General features: G+C 33.2%; 1 protein-coding gene across 6 annotated transcripts in view; it reads left to right on the top strand.

Moving 5' to 3' along the window:
• Positions 1-17,098, top strand: part of Dmd (dystrophin) — a 2,130,457-nt gene that overhangs the window by 869,925 nt on the left and 1,243,434 nt on the right. For all 6 annotated transcript variants that reach the window (XM_033760401.1, XM_033760400.1, XM_033760399.1 and 3 more), the window contains exon 30: positions 4,896-5,057. In XM_033760401.1, coding sequence (XP_033616292.1) covers positions 4,896-5,057 — 162 coding nt within the window. The remainder of the gene's footprint in view (positions 1-4,895; positions 5,058-17,098) is intronic.

Below are 17,098 nucleotides of genomic sequence, written 5' to 3'. Positions count from 1 at the left end.
AATACACACACACATACACACGCTATGGAGTACTACTCAGCTGTAAAGAAGAATAAATTTGAGTCATTCTTAGGAAAATAGATGCCTTTTGAGACCACAGGGCTCAGGGCAATAAATCAGACAAAGCATATTACATGGTTTCTTGATATAAGAAGCCCAAAATATGAATAATTTAAAGAGCAAAATAAAAGGAGAAATGATAGGAAACAGGGAGGTAGACTTTGTGGAGATGAAAAGGGGATGTGGGGAGAGAAATAAAGAGGATCACAAGGAGAAGAAGGGGAAGGGAAATTATTGAGATGTGATATGTATATTTACCAGTTCACCAAGCTGAATCAAATTATTATAGATCACTAACATATACCAATAAAACTTTAAAAAAGAAAGAACTTAAATCCTAGTGCATCTTTGGTTTACTCATTCATCTCACTCTGAGATTTATCTGATTCTTGAACTTTCCACATAAAACCCTGCCCAGAAAAGATATAATTAATGAAGACCTCCACAGTAAAAACAGTCAATAAAAAATGAAAGAAATGATAGAAACTTTGCCATGTCCACTCCTAGGTCTCACTGATATTGAAAGAAAGACATTTTTTAACTTTTTAATGAATTCAAATTGTGGATTAAGTTTCCCAAGTGTATTTATTTATTTAGCATGTGTGTCTGATTTAAATATGATGGGCTTAATAAGTACTTACCCCTGGCTAGGAATCTTAACAGTAAGGGAATTAATAACTCCCTGAGAAGATTAATAATTCCCTCAGCAGATCTTATTTTGTTTTTGAAATACTGTTTTCAGATTCCTAATTCATTTTTTATCGTGAATTTACACATCACCTCCTAAATGAAGCAAAACATTGTTTTTTTAAATAATGAGCTTATGAAGTATATTTTAGTAAATGTACTACTTTAACAATTTTTTGTTAAATTATTGGATAACTTTTCTTTAGTTTTAAGCATGCATTCACAATTTAAGTAGATGCTTTTAGTTCTAATTCATACCTGTTTCTTTCATGTAAAGATTTTATTCCCATAGAGTTTCTTAGGCACGCTGTGATGTGTTTTTTACACCATAGCATGAATGTTGATACAGTATTTTAGAAAAGAGAATTAAATAATCAGTTCACCATGGAAATGTTGCCCCATCATCAATAAGATATTATTTTTTAAACTTTTTATTTTATAATGGAGAACATGTTGGAGAAATAATTCATATGTATTTATTTTTACTCAATTTTCATTTTTTTTTCAAATTAGAATAAAGTTTCTTCATTAAGTTTTCTCTTGGTAACCATAGTTAGGATTCAGTTTTCTACTTTCATATTCTTTATGTGATCACTAACCCTTGGATGACTTTCTAATTCCCCACATTTTTGCAGTTTCTGTCTAGCCATGTAAGTCCTCTTAGTACCGAGTGGATTAGATAAAGGCAAGAAATAAAATTCTAAAACAGTGACTGAGCATTATTGTGGAATAACCATGGAAGTCCTGTTATGGCTCAGGACACCCACTGCTTTCAAGGGGTCAAGTGGGCACAGAGTCCTAGGAAATTCATAGGCATGGCTGCCAATCCGGGTCTGCCTAGTAAGGTATTTAGAAAAAGGAGGCAGTTTATGCCATGACTAGTTCAAAGAATTCTGCAAGCTTGAATTATTCTCAGGTCTTTTAGCTGGCTGAAATCATCAAAAAATTTTGTGTGAATGAGTCTCTCTTATTGACTGCCAGGCTGGCAAAGGAGCAACCCACTTGAAGTCTTCTCTCCCATCGTCATTTACTTCATACTGTCCTTTTCGGCCCCTATAATCTCATGAATACAGAAGTTAGAGGTTTAAACATAAAGTTGAAGCTGTATATGTGGTTTAACATTATGCTGTATTAGATCCTCTTCAGTTGTATTAGATGTCTGCAGATATATACTGAAAACTATACTGACTTTTAGCTAGAAAAAGGACCAAATTTAAATAATGGCAGAGCAGGCAATTACTGTGTGCTGTGAATGGGAGATTTCTCCTGCCACCTTTCACGTGCTAACATCTTATCATTAGAGTTACATTTCTCTAGAGGAATTTTGTACAGTGTACAACAGTCTTCTATAATACAGAATGCTCTCATTATAACCATGAGCACTGTTACCTGAATTGTTATGTGATGTAAGTTTTAGTTAAAGTTTTGACTAAAAGTAAAAGAAAACTATGTTTGAATTAGAGTACAGGGCAAGGTTTTGGTCATTGACCTCAGATAGAATATTTTGATAGAAAAAGATGAAAGTTTGTCCCAAATAATGTTCCATCCTATTCTAGTACTTTTAATACAGATATAATAGAGAGATTTATTCTCCAAAGATACATCTCTGAGTGTTGGTGACCTCTTTTTTTTTCAAATTTCTTTTCAAAATTCATTTTTGTCTTTGCCATTAAAAACCCTTTTTATCCTACATATTCAGTCCTAAACAAAGGTATTGGGCTTTGTTCTAGAAACCAGTATTGAGCAATAAATAAGATAGCCGTAATCTCTGGCCTCATTATGGCTCAGAGTCTAGAAATTGCACATATTTAATGGAAACTACATTGTGCTGTGGTACATGCTAAGATAAATACAAAGTCCAACCAAGAAAATAGGAATGATAAGCACATGAGGTCATGCATACCTTAAATAGCTTACTTTAGACATTTTATAGTACATTCATATACCGAAACATCATATTCCAGAAATATGTGCAACTTGTACATACGGAATAAAATATTAAGAAATTCAAACATGCAAAGAGAACCTAAATGGAAGTACAGTATGTCCTTAAACTTAGATGATATCAGGGGTAGCCATCTGGGATGGATGCCTACGTTTCTCAAGTAGGACCAATTGTATATCAGCCATTAAAAGAAAGCTTCATACGGCATGGCCCATGGAAAAGAAACAAGTATTAAAGGCCTACAATCAAGAGGGATATGCTTTATGTTAAGGAGTAAAAACTAAAATTACTTTATAGCAAAAGCAGGGTCTACAAAGGCAGTTGCAAGGACTATAGCATAAATATTTAAATCATATTAGAGAATAAGTTTTTATTCTAAGAAAAATTTAAAAATCATTATAGGATTATCACTTTAGAGTTGTAGCTTCATTTTCAAGGGAGCACACTATAGTTGTTTTGCAGATGGGATTTATTTAGCAAAGTAAGATATTAACCAAGAGTCACATACCATGTTTGAGGAAAGATACAGTAATTATCTTAACTTGTGTAATAGCAGTGAAAACAATGCAATCAGCATATATATAAAACATATAAGAAAGGAATTGTGATTGATTCATTAGATGCAAAATGGTGAAGTATATATCAGAGAAATTAGAAACATCCAGATTTATGCCTGATAAAGACAATGAGTATTAAAATCAAATTAAAGTTACTATTTGATTATTCATTAAAAGAGAAATACAAATACAGAGAAAAAGTGAAAGCATGTTGGAGAGATGAAAAGTGGACTACAGATAAAATCTTACTTGGTAACGTGAGATGTTGGTGGCTGCAGGTCAGCCAAGTAGAAATCCCCAGGAAGGAAATTTACATGTACGCGTGGAAACCAGGGGGAAACTTGGACTTGAGATGAAGTGTTGAGAGTCACCAGCATGTGAGTTGTAATGGAAGCCAACAGTAGGCACTGAAGAAGCAGAAAGGAAAGCCTAGGTCCGTAGGGCCAAATCTCGATGAAATGAAGATATGTGATTCAGGTAAAAACAATGAGAAAGCTCCTCCCACTGGTAGAAATTAGATTCCAGCCTCCTTTCCTCTTCGTCCAGTTGCCTTTAACTTTATTTTCATTTGAGCAACACTGTTCTATGTTGGTATCATTGAAAAATAATGATGTCTCTAATATTTTAAGATATTGAGGCTTAAAGTCCAACACTTACCCATATATTGTTTACATAATATTAACTAGTGTTAATGTTAACAGAGATCATTTTAAAAATCAATCACAGCCTTTGGGAGGGAGAATTTTATTGTGCCAGATGATCAGGCCCCTACCCCTATAATAAGAAAAGGTACTTTATGTGGAAATGACTTAATGGATTCCTAATACATTATCTGCCCAATTCTTTTCTTTTAAAATTACCTTTTTAAAGGTGAACAGATCCTTGAAGGGAGAATTTGCAATCTGTTCAATGTGCTATTTATACTTGAAAAGTGTTAAATTATCCTAATCATACTTATATTAACAATCAAGATTAATTGCAGCTATATTAGGATTGCTTATTATTTGTTCTTCTTCAGCAGTAGCGCAAATCCAATTGTACAAATAATTTCCATAATCCAGATTGTGAAAAAAATAGGAGGAAAACAACCATGCAAAGCTGGTTGAAATAGTATTCAAAATAATTCCTTAACCAGATGGTTATCTAACATTCTCTTTTTGAAAATGAGCCAATTCTGAGCAGATTGTATATGTGTCTCACTAGTGGAAGTGGATTATCTGTCTTGAATTGGATTGTGATGACGATGAACCTATTCTAAGTAAACTAAATCTCTTGAACTACATAATGAGATCAGGAGCAACGTTCAGCCTGAGAATGACAGATTGCAATGACTGAGACAATTTTGTTAATTTTTTTTCCTGCCTCTTTACTTGATGTGCATGGTACTGTGTTTTGTATTGTTTTGTTTTGTTTTTTGTTTTTTCCTGCAGAAATCCCTGTTCTCTAGTTCTGTGTGCTAATTTTCTTTTTCTTCTTATTTTTCATTTTTATACATGAAGCTGGATGAGTGGCAGAAAGCTGCGAAATCTGTCTTACAAAAAGGTGATCGTGGAAGAGCCTAGAATCTTCGTTTACTCTGCAGCAGGATTGCAGAAAAACTACCAAGAGTAAACCTCTAACGGATATGTTCCAATTTCTTCTCTTAGGCCGTGAGGAGGCAAAAGTTGCTTGAACAGAGTATCCAGTCTGCCCAAGAGATTGAAAAATCTTTACACTTAATTCAGGAGTCCCTTGAATCCATTGACAAGCAGTTGGCAACTTATATTGCTGACAAAGTGGACGCAGCTCAAATGCCTCAAGAAGCACAGGCGAGTACAACTAACAGAGAATAAACTTATTTGTTTTTATTACCTGAATAGAGTGTTGCTGAGATTGTAGCTTAAAGTTTATTTAACTGCTTGTACGATGGGTTGTTTTGATTAACTGATTTTACTCTTTGGATGTAAATGGGAAACGAGATCTAGATAATTACTCTTATTTAAAGGGCCACCTAACAAATAGGAACACTGAAATCTGCTGCTTAGTGATGTTTTCAAAGTATATTCAAGCCCAAGAGAAACTGTCAGAATGCAAATGGTAAAGAAAATGCTTTAGAGTATTATTAAAATTGGTCTTAATCTTTTTGTTATCAGCTCACACTTTTAACATAGAATTATGAGTCATGATCTCTCGTTCAGCATTAATATATTATAAGTAATTATTGGCCAAAAAACTAGAGAGATAGATCTTTATCTTATTACTTCTGCTAGTGGTAAATATACCCACTTGAACACACTTATGCACTAACACACAGTCAAATCCAAATTGTGAAATGTGTTAAACCAGATTTTATAGAAGAATTAAAATTGTAGTGAAAACAAACCCAAGTGACATTAAAGTGTATAAATTTAGGTCATATACAAATTTACTTCTACCTTGGGAAATATTTTTAAACTGCTGGACCTCTAATTTAAAAGCATTGACATATTTTTAAAGTATCCCAAGTATTATATATTAGATGTCTTTAGAACTGTGTGATGGTAAGGTAGTATAGATAATTTTTTTCTTACGTGCATATTATGAATCCAATAACTGAGTATAAATGAAATCTATGTGAAAAGATGCCAGAGACATTAGAAGGCAATCAGGAAAAGCCTAAAGGCATTCTCCCCATTACTTGGTGGAGATGCCTAATGATTTTCACTTTAAAATCAGTTTTAGGGTAAAATATTGGATTTGTAGATCATGTTACAGTACAATTACAGTGCATTGATTCACAGTTTAATTGGTGCCCAGGGCATCTGTGTACAAAATAGCATGAGTTAATTTGCCATGTTGTGTATGTTGACCAAGAAAGTCCCAGAAAATCTGAGGAGTGCTCAGAGTAGTTTTCATAGGCTCAGAAGTTCCAGCACAGAAGGATTCCTAACCAAGTGAACACCTTTGTAGTGGAGGATGAAGAAAGGGAAATTGCGTGATCCTGGATGACAAAGTGCTTATGATAGTTTTCCCTGGGTAGCAAGTGTAAATAAGGTAATAGAAGTGGAGGATAATAGCAAGAATAGTCGCAGATCTTAGCTTCTCCAGAATGTGCATTTTTAAAAAGTTGCATAAGTCTACTCAAGTTTCGTAGCATTAACTATTTGTAGGACTCTCTCAATTTGACTTACCTACACATTTTTATAGTAAAGTCTTAATAAAATCCTTGATAGAGAAAATAAATTTTTACTGAAATGAGAAGAATAGCATGACTGCAGAATAGTAATTCTACTTTTTAAAATTTAGTGACATTTTCTCTTTCTGATGTAAGAAAATTTTGCCATTAAAAATCCTGAACTTTAAAATTATACATTTGTACTTTAAAATATACAAATATTTCATTCTGAATCTTGTAGAATGAAACTAAATGTAGAAAATTTGATAAACTAAAGCTTAGAAGAAAAATGGGTACACTTGAAAAGGTTTAGGATTCTATGTGCTCATATTTATATGTTAACATTGGCTGATATGAACAGAAATACTATCTGTTAGCATTTATTATATGCTTATTTGGTATTCTAAAATAAAAATATAATAAAATGTCATTAACTATAGCAGTAGAAAAGTACTTGCAAATAGCAGCCAACAAGTAAATTAAGAGATTTCAAATTTGTATCAAGGAAGAGATTTTAGGATACTAGCAAGCTCAGATCTCTTTTCTGTGTACTTCTGTGCGCACTTGTACTTTCAAGTTACTGTACCTCCTGATATCACCCCCCATGCTAATATATCATACTGGAAAATGCAAGCCACCTGAAAATTTTTGCAACAATGTTCTTGTCCAAATATTTTAAGATGACAGAATATGAATTATTTTTTTAAATAGAATTATCAAGTCCTCAGATTTACTTCAAGGATTCCATTTTGTAAAGCTCATTTTGAACTCCTATAGAAATTAGAGAGTAAAGAGGTTGTGTGTATGGAGTAAAGAGGTTGTCTGTGAAGTAAAGTACTTAATCCCTGTGGCAGCCACAAATTCCACTTAGAATACGATCCAAACGACATTTTTCAGAGTGCTTGTGTGCTTTTGTGCACATAGGAACAACTTTCAGTGTTTTATATTAATAAAAAACAAGTGCACTTCTGTAAATGCAGGTAAAAGTTCATCACTACAGAAAATGTTGCTGGTTTTTGCTTTCCATTTTCATAAAGTACATAGTTGTTTAAATTCATCACAGAGAAGCAGAACAAAATGAATGGTATTACCATATTTAGTACTGTATTAAACATGTGCTTACATTTTTTGTCAAATATGGTTCACACAGATTTGTGGGTGTCTGACTCCACCGTGTGGTGTACTGTCAGTTTTGCTCCTACATTTAAATCTGTTAATAGACTTGCCTTTTTCTGTATTTGAAGATTATTTGAGATTCTCAGGTATGAAAACTTCCCCAACATTAAGCAAATGTATACCTTATGTATAATGTCCAGTGGGTCTATTCTTATTATACATATATAAAAGTAGCTGTAGATCAGGATACTTCTTTATTTATATTTGCATTTACAACTATAAAAAAAACTTCCTACTTATGTACATTGAATAGTCATCTGGTATAATTAGAAAATAAGGCTTTCTTTTCCTGCGATAGATTGAAAATTATTTCACTTTTTTATTTAGTGACATGAGTTTACAAAAGTAAAACTTAATCATTGAGACAATAAAACTATACATGGCAAGTATATCAAAGCATAGGTTGACTTCTGAGTATTTTATTTCATAGAATTGTACTAAAAAATATCACACTCTTAAATGATACCATCACTGTGTCAGCCAGCCATCCCAGTGCCAGCTCACTTCCAGAGAGATTGTTATTAAAGAACAAAATTAAAATGGTATGTTTTATACAGACAGGAAAAGAAAATGGCCAAATAATTCAACATAGATAAATATGTCATATAAAATTCAGAAACCTTGAGTTTGATCCCTGGTACAAAAACAAACAAACAAAAAACAGAAACAACTGTTTTTATTTTTTTCATTAAGTTTATTGGTACATTTTAAGTATACAGCACAGTTACATTTATCATTGGGATCTTGTACCTTTACATGATGTATATTAACTGTTTTAAAAATGCTGTGATTAAAAACGTAAACTCATAAGAGGGTTTCCTCATAACAATTTTAAGAATGAAACGCCAGCTGGGCATGTTAGTGCATGCCTAAAATCTCAGCATTTAGGAGGCTGAGGCAAGAGGATCGCCACCATAAGTTCAAGGCCAGCCTGGCCTACATAATGAGTTTGAGGACACCCTGAACCCTGCCTATATAGCAAATTCCTATCACAGAGAAAAAAGAAAGAAAGAAAGAAAGAAAGAAAGAAAGAAAGAAAGAAAGAAAGAAAGAAAGAAAGAAAGAAAGAAAGAAAGAAAAAGAAAGGAAGGAAGGAAGGAAGGAAGGAAGGAAGGAAGGAAGGAAGGAAAGAAAGAAAGAAAGAAAGAAAGAAAGAAAGAAAGAAAGAAAGAAAGAAAGAAAGAAAGAAAGAAAGAAAGACATGAAATTGTATAACTGTAAAGAAATACATGGCATGAATTTGTCCCTTAATTTTCCAGGATAGTATACTGAAACAAATATTCACCAATCCGGTAGCAAAAATTTAAGTACCCCAAAAGTAACCAAAGCAATAAAGTCAGAATCTGAGTAGACTCAGTCATCCCTCACGTGTGGTCATGTCCAGATTCGATGGGAGGGAGTCTAAATAATAAGCTACTGGTGACTTTCTCTCCTAGTTTAATTTTCACCTCAGTCTCCTGAAAAATGTTTGAATAATGAAAATATAGCTGAGAAATTCTGCATAAACTAATTATGTCCAATAGCATTTTCCATATGAATATGTGAACCTAAACTTAACTTGGTTTTCTTTTTTCGTTTTTTTCTTTAAGTCCACTCGTGTTAATTTGCTGGTTAAAGCCACTGATAAGTATATTTAGCTGCTTACATGTCTTTAATACTTAAAATTACAGAGATACTGCAGCACACATTTTTTTTTGCCATTTCCAGTAATTTCTGCTTTTAATCAATACAAAAGAACAACCCAGCATGGACGACTGTTAAGATTATCCATATCATTACTAGCTTATGATGCCATTTAATAAAAGAGAATATAGTGCTGCTGACGCAAGCACTATAAAAGGGAATTTGACCCTATCTCCCAGATTATTTCAAGAAGCAAGAAGTAGCCCAGCTGCAATAGCTTAACTGGTATATTCTTTTTGTCCCAAGATTTCTGAGTGCATTTATATCCATAAATAGAAGAAGGAAAATACACTGATTGAAAAATCAAACTCATTATTATAAAATGGGAAAACTTCAAAATAAAAAATCTTTCATGTTTCATTCAGGAAGCTAGGATTTCTAAGTGTTCCAGAGTCTAATACAAGACTGATTGTGACTTCTGTGCTTTGTAGGAAAGAAAAATCTTTTTCATAAAAGAAAGCTATTAATTTAAGTCAATTACATTAGCTGTACTTTGAAAGAATTTATAGTTGAAGCCTTATGTTTATTAATGAAGCTGAAATTTTGACTCAATTTAAACGTATTTGGTAATATTCAAATGTAAACATTCCATACTATCAAAATCAATGGCTTTAGGAATAAATACCTAAATGCAGATTTAGATCTATCAGATTGAATTTATGATTTCATTAGGAAATAAAACAGACTTTTATAGTGTACATATGCACATTTGATGGCTAAACAACTTGGAACAGTTTAAGTTACAGCTTTCTTTGCTGATTTATGAATTAGACAGGATAAACACACATAGGGAATTCTTTTAGAATATATGTGAAAAAAAACATAACTTCACCAAAGAAATAGGAAATGAGGAATCAGTCAGAGATTTGAATGTGTCAAATACCAAACTGCTGCAGCAGAAATATTTTCTTCTTTTTGCTCTTCAAAGTATATAATATGGGTAAAACCAGTGAAGTTAAATTTAAAGCTCTTCTAATGCTACATGTTACCCCTATATGTTACTGTATATAACTTATTACTTGCCAATTTGGAGAAATTTTATTTTATGTTAACATATTTATTTATGTGGAAAATAATGATAAGCAATAGTCTTAGGACATACAAAAGATTAGAAACTGCATGTGTTTCTGTGCTCACAGAAAGTACAATAAAGAAATGTATATCATTTCATATGACGATCTCGGAAGGGTAAGTCTTAAGTCTGTAAGTGTAATAAGGTATTGAATTGTACACGTAAGATATAGCTAACAGCAGTATCCTGTGAGCATAGGTAGCTTGGCAGTACTTTGAATATTTTGAGGCAACTTAGATTCAATGCATTTCCTGCTTTGTTTTGCTTTTTTCTTGCTTTCTTTGCCCACCCCCACTTCCTCCTACTAATGGTCAGCTGTAAAAGAGCAGGGCCACCAAGAAGATATCCAATGCATATTTAATGAATTCACTAAATTCCACAGAAGTTGAGTTACTAGTTATGTACCAGAGAAACGTGACAGGTAGCCAGGCTTGGTGGTGCGGGCCTATCATTCCAGTTACTTCATAGGCTGAGGCAGGAAGATTGAAAATTCAAGGGCTAGCTTGGGCAAAACAGACCCTATCTCAAATTAAATTTAAGAAGAGGCTAGATGTCTAAATCAGCCTAGAAATACTTCCCAGCACGCATTGGGATCTTGATTCAATGCTTAGCAACATACAAACAGAAAAAGAAATGGCTTGAGGACTAAGTTTACCATAATTATTGAGAATCATTTTTAAGATGGAGTTTTTGGTGTTTTTTTTGTTGTTATTTGTTTGTTTTGTTTTGCTTTTTCAACATTGGGAATTAAGCTCAGGGCCTTTGCACTTAGCTACATATCCAGATTTTAATTTTTTTTTTTTTGAGACAGGGTTTCACTATGTAGATGAGACTGACCTGGAACTCACTATGTAGCCCAGGCTGGTCTCGAACTCACAGTGATCCTCCTGCCTCAGCCTTGCGAGTGCTGGGATTATAGGCATGTGCCACCACGCCTGGCTAAAATTTATTTTTTTATACTGGACCTTGCTAAATTTGTAATTTGCCTAGGCTGGTCTTGAATTAGTGACCAAACTTCCTCTGAACCTCAAGAGTTACAAGCTACTGGGCTTACAGGAATGTGTCACCATACATGGTTTAAAATTAAATTTAATAGAATCGTGACATCTTGTCATATGTTTTATGACACTGCCAACGTTGGGAGCCTTTAGATACACTTCCAAAATATTAGAAGTATAAAAAATGGAATTGCTCAGTGCTGGGCATGTTGACATATATCTGCAATCCCCATATTCAGGAGGCTGAGGCAGGAGAGTACTATGAGCTCAAAGCCAGCCTGGGCTCACTTTGTAATGTGAGTTCAAGACGAGCCTGAACTATATAGTAAGACCCTGTCTTAAAATACAAAAACAAACCAAAAAAGGATGTTTTTAAAGATGAAGAGGAATGATTAATGGGGTATCTCTACTCACTTCCCCATATATTACATATTTTTCAAAACCTACACCATATGAATGACATGGTTTCAAGGCATCCACATGATTTTATTTGATCATGCAACTGCCTAATGAGTAGATAAATCAAGTATTTGTGTTTAAGAGAATATCGAAATAAGCTGCATTGACGATTGAGGCTGGAGAGTACAAGTGCGTATGGTACAGTTGGTCTAAAGCTTAATTTCTATGTAATATTCTGTCTAAACTTGATGAATAACTTATGGGATTTAACCTTCATAAACAATATTAAAAATATGTACGTGCTTTTTTCACTTATTGAATTATTAGAAATTATAATCTGAAACTTTTCCAAATTATTTATCTCTTATCATAATTCCATTTTTTGCAAGTGCCTGTTTGAAAAGCACACATTGTCCAAGACCCTGCAGGATATTTTCTTCCTTTAATTTGCTAAATAAGTTTAATATGTGAGTATTTCCCCTCCTTGAAGATGCACTTTCCAAATTACAGTTTCAAAATTAACCTAACAGTGTTACACTTGTGCACTAGTAATCAATGGTTCTATATCATAGTTTTCCATATTTTTATTCTAAAGTATCTTCAGTTATTTTCTCTAGAATCATCTTCTTTTTTGACATTATAAAAGCTCAAATAATTATCTGACAGTTTCCATTGTTTGGTTAAATGCTTTAGACGTCTACTAAGCCATTTTCTGTCATTAATTTGATATATGAGAATGGTCTGGTGAGGTAAAGCATGACAAAAAGTCCAGCCCTCAGCTCAGTTAATTGTGAAGTACCATATTGGAAATGTCATTTACGTTTCATTCATATTTTGTTCTGTTATTTTGCCATCTTTTGTGGAAAAAATGGTCATTTCCATTTAAATTGTTGTTTTCTTTCATACTTTGAATACAAAATGTTAGTTATAAACATATTTACTGTATTATCAAATAGGCTTTATATTTTCATAATGGTGTGATAATATAATTTGCTTTATTTTTACGTTTATAATGAAAAATAAGGTATGATGAAAAATGATGTTTTGAAAATCCCTATTAGAGCCCACAGGAGGATCCTTTAACAGTAGCTCCGATTTTCTTCTTTCATTTTTTCTGTTGAATTTACTGATTTCATATGAATCCAGGCTGATAATATCACTAGGTCTGTTATTTATGTTTACCTTTAATTTCCAAAATATATTTAGCCCCTGGGTTCTTTTTATGCACAGTCTGTTGGACTCATAAAACAAATTTGACGTCTAATCGTATTAAAACATTATTAAGCAAGTCATAACTTTCTAAAATGCTTATAAATTATGATACAGCCTCACTTTTACACGTCCAACCATTATATTTTCCATTTTAATGATTTTAATGATGGTGACCATTTTAAGGAGATAGAAATGTGCTTTTTAATGGTCTACTTGATATAAATAGGGACATTTCAAATCCCCTAAAATGTTTCTCACTGTTCAAATTGTCCAGCCTTCTTTTTACGTTTTACTTGGTGCTTCATGTCCACTGGTGGGAGATAAAAGTTAAATTTTTGGTTGAGTGTTGGTAAGTTCTGATTAGCCCCATTTTTATGAGTCATGGCAGCAGTGGGGCTCATTTGGGAGATTATGGAATTTGTCATCAGAATACTCACGTGAGCTCAATTACCACTCAAGTCTTTCTTTTGTAATACCAAGTGTCTGGAATTTTAAGGGGCAGTCCTTAAGAAAAAACAATACAAATTAAAAATAAGAATTTCAGTGCTTGACTACAGAACGATCTATTCAAATGAAAGGCTCTGCACTTAAAGTTTAATAGTCATATACTAATTCCTTCTTTAAGTAGGAGTAATCCTTCACCTTCAGTTATTCCTCCCATAAAAATAAGGATGCACATACTGTAGGGCTCAAACCCAATCTTCGCAGTATGCTTTCAACAGCCTTAAATAAAATTGCATTTTCTTTTTCTCCACCCTCCTAATAGCTTTTCTAAGACATATTCAATTTAAATGATGCCAAGTTCTTAAAATGTCAATAGGTTACGGCAGACAGTAATGTTACCCTTCTCTACAAAGCACAGTCCATATATTTGTGCCTTGTAATTTGCTTATATAATCTGCCTCCCCAAAATAATAATTCTTAGACATAGGTACAAAGTACTAATCTCACTATGTGAAACTGCACAGTACATGCTGAAGAACATATTAACTGAATTGACTAAATTCTGTCACTATGCAAATATTGAATTTCTATTTTGTCCCAAATGTCTGTCTGGAGAGTACTTTTATTTTTAAATTATGATTTCAAGTGCAATATAATTTTTAAGGGGCATGACTTTACTGCTTACTATGTATGTTTCCTTTGGCATGGCAAGATTTATGCCCTCAATTTTTGTTCACTAAGATTATTGGTACATTTTTATATACAATATGATGACATTCATCATTGGGAATTTGTACTTTTATATGATATATATTTGTTTTTTGTTGTTGTTGTTGTTGTTGTTGTTTTGTACCAGGGATCGAACTCGGGTCCTTGCGCTTACAAGGCAGGCCACCGAACCGCTGAGCTAAATCCCCGGCCCTATATATTTGTTCTTATTTCTTTCCTCATTCCATTGTCCTCCCTTCAACCTTTCCACCCCTCCCTATTTGCAAAGACGTTGTTTCTATTTTTTTCCTTTCCCTTCTTTCCTTTCCCCTACCCCTCTCACTTCCCCTTAGGAACTTTTCTTCCTATTTCTCATTATCTATTAAATATTTTGATCCTCATTTATACTTTCAGTTTCTCACTATTTGGTATTTACACATGTGTGTCCTATTTGTTGCTATTTGACATTCTGATGTTTTACTGTTTTAAATTATTTTGATAGCTGTTTATATTCCTATTCATATTAATTTTATTCATAGAAGTTGTACATATTAATCCAATGTAACACTTCAAAACATACATATAGGAGCTGGGTATGGTAGCACACGCCTTTAATCCCAGCACTCGGGAGGCTGAGACAGGAGGATCACTGTGAGTTCGAGACCAGCCTGGACTACACAGTGAGTTCCAGGTCAGTCTCAACTACATAGTGAGACCCTGTCTCAAAACAACAACAACAACAAAAAAATACATATAGTATTCATTGAACAACTCCAGCCTTTTTCTGTCCTCTGCTCCCTACCCTTCTGCCCTTCCCAAACTATAGTAATTAGTATTTTACATTCAGGCAAAAATTGTTTAGCTTCGACATTTGGAAGAAAGTATGGAGTGCTTGTCTTTCTGTTTATGGCTAATTTCACTTAACCTATTATATTCCAGTTCCATCCATTTGGCTGCAAATAACAGGCTTTTGTTCTTCTTTGTGACCGAATAATGTACTCTATTGTGTTTATCTACCACTTTTTTTTGGCTCACTTGCTGGTGGATGCCTAGTTTTATTTTACATATTAGCTGTTGTGAATAGTGCCACAAGAAAACTGCTTCTGGAAATATCTCTTTTTTATTCTGACTCCATTTTCGTTGGCTACATCCTCAGAGGTAGGGTAGGTGGATCATATAGAAGATCCACTTTTAGTTTTCTGAGGAATGGCCATACTGTTCTCCATAATGGCTATACTAGTTTATATTTGTACCATCAGTGTAAGATAATTACTTTTTCTCCACACCCTTGCCATCATTTGCTATTTTTTTTTTTGATAGTAGTCAACCTACCTGGTATGAGATGGTACCTTATTGGAGGTATGATTTCCATTTCCCCCGATGGCTAATAATGTTGAATATGTTATCATATGTTTATTGGACCATTGCATTTCTTCTTTTAAGAAATGACTATTCAAATCATTTTCCCATTTTTACTGGATTTGTTGCTTCAGTTTCTTTTTTATTCTGGATATTGATCCTCTATCAGATGAATAGTTGGCAGATGTTTTCTCCCATCCTGTAGGTTACTTTTTCATTTTGTTTATTGTCTCCATTGCTGTGAAGAAACTTTTTAGTTTGATGCAATCCTATTGGTCTATTTTTTATTTTGTTTCTATGCTTTTGGGATCATACCCCCAAAAATCAATGTTATAGCAATGTCTTGAACAGGTTTCTGTATTTTTACTTTTAGTAGTTTCATGTCTTACATTGAGGTCTTTCATCCATTTCTGAGTTGTTGGTTTTTTTTTAATTGGGTGAGAGACAAGTGTCAAGTTGCTGTGTTCTGCATGTGGATATTCAGTTTTCCCAGGACAGTTTACAGAAGTGACTACTCTTTCTCCAATATATGTTTTTGACTCCTTTGTTGAGAATCACTTCACTATAGATGGGTTGCTATGGCTCTATAGTATGTCTTAAAATCAGATAATGTAATGCCTTCAGCTTTTTCTTTTTGCTTAAAAATGCTTTGGCTACTTGAACATTATTGTGTTTTTGTGCAAATTTTGTGATTTTTTTTTCTAATTACATGTAATAGATCATTGGGGTTTTGATGAGGATTGCATTGAGTGAGTAAATTTCTTTGGGTACTATGTATATTTTAACATTCTTGCAATCCATAAATATGGGAGATCTTTCCACTTCTGAGTCTTCTTCAATTTCTTTCATGGATGTTATATAATCTTCATTGTAAAAGTATTTCATTTTGTTGGTTAAATATATTAGTAATTATATTATTTTGTAGCCATTATTATGCTTTCATGGTTTCTCAGCAATTTTGTCAGTTGTGTATAAGAATGCTTCTGGTTTTTTGTATGTTGATTTTTTTTAGCCTCCAACTAAAACCATTTACTAGTTCTAATAGTATCATATTTTAAAAGTTCTTCATTTTTGAAATGTAGGACATCATACATTAATTACATTATTTAATTTTTAAATATTAATTTCTATCATTGTCCTGTTACGATTCTGCCAAATTCTTCGTACTGTTCTGTGTCTTGTCATCACACATTTCTCTCCCCTAGATATTTTTTAAGAAACTCTGTTGCCTTACTTATTCAGTACAATATTTAGAACTGTTATACAAATGTAAAAATTGAATTAACTAAGGAGAAACCGAAACCAAAACGGGAACTAAAGAGCGGGTTGGAGGAAAGGAAGGAAGGTGGAAAAATAAGGAAAGATAAAATGGAAATGAAGCTTTGTAAATAAGAAAAGGAAGAACAATTGAAAAGAGGGGAAAGGAAAGGGCAAATAGCAATCAAGATATATCATATATAAGTACAAATTCTCTATGATGGATACGATCATTCTGTATATCTAAACTGCCCCAAAATTAATAAAAATAGGGCAGGGAAATTTATCATAAGTATATAGGGATATTTCATGGAAACCATAATTGGCAATAAAGTTTTTATTCAGGAAGGGACTAATGCAAGTGTTTTGGTTTTTGGAAACAACCTCTTATCATGGCCTCTCCAGGGT

The sequence above is a fragment of the Fukomys damarensis genome, unplaced genomic scaffold, assembly GCF_012274545.1.
Source record: "Fukomys damarensis isolate Sample0158 unplaced genomic scaffold, DMR_v1.0_HiC HiC_scaffold_39, whole genome shotgun sequence".
Taxonomy (NCBI): domain Eukaryota; kingdom Metazoa; phylum Chordata; class Mammalia; order Rodentia; family Bathyergidae; genus Fukomys; species Fukomys damarensis.
The sequence above is the reverse complement of the archived record's forward strand: the minus strand, read 5'-3'. Positions and strand labels throughout refer to the sequence as shown.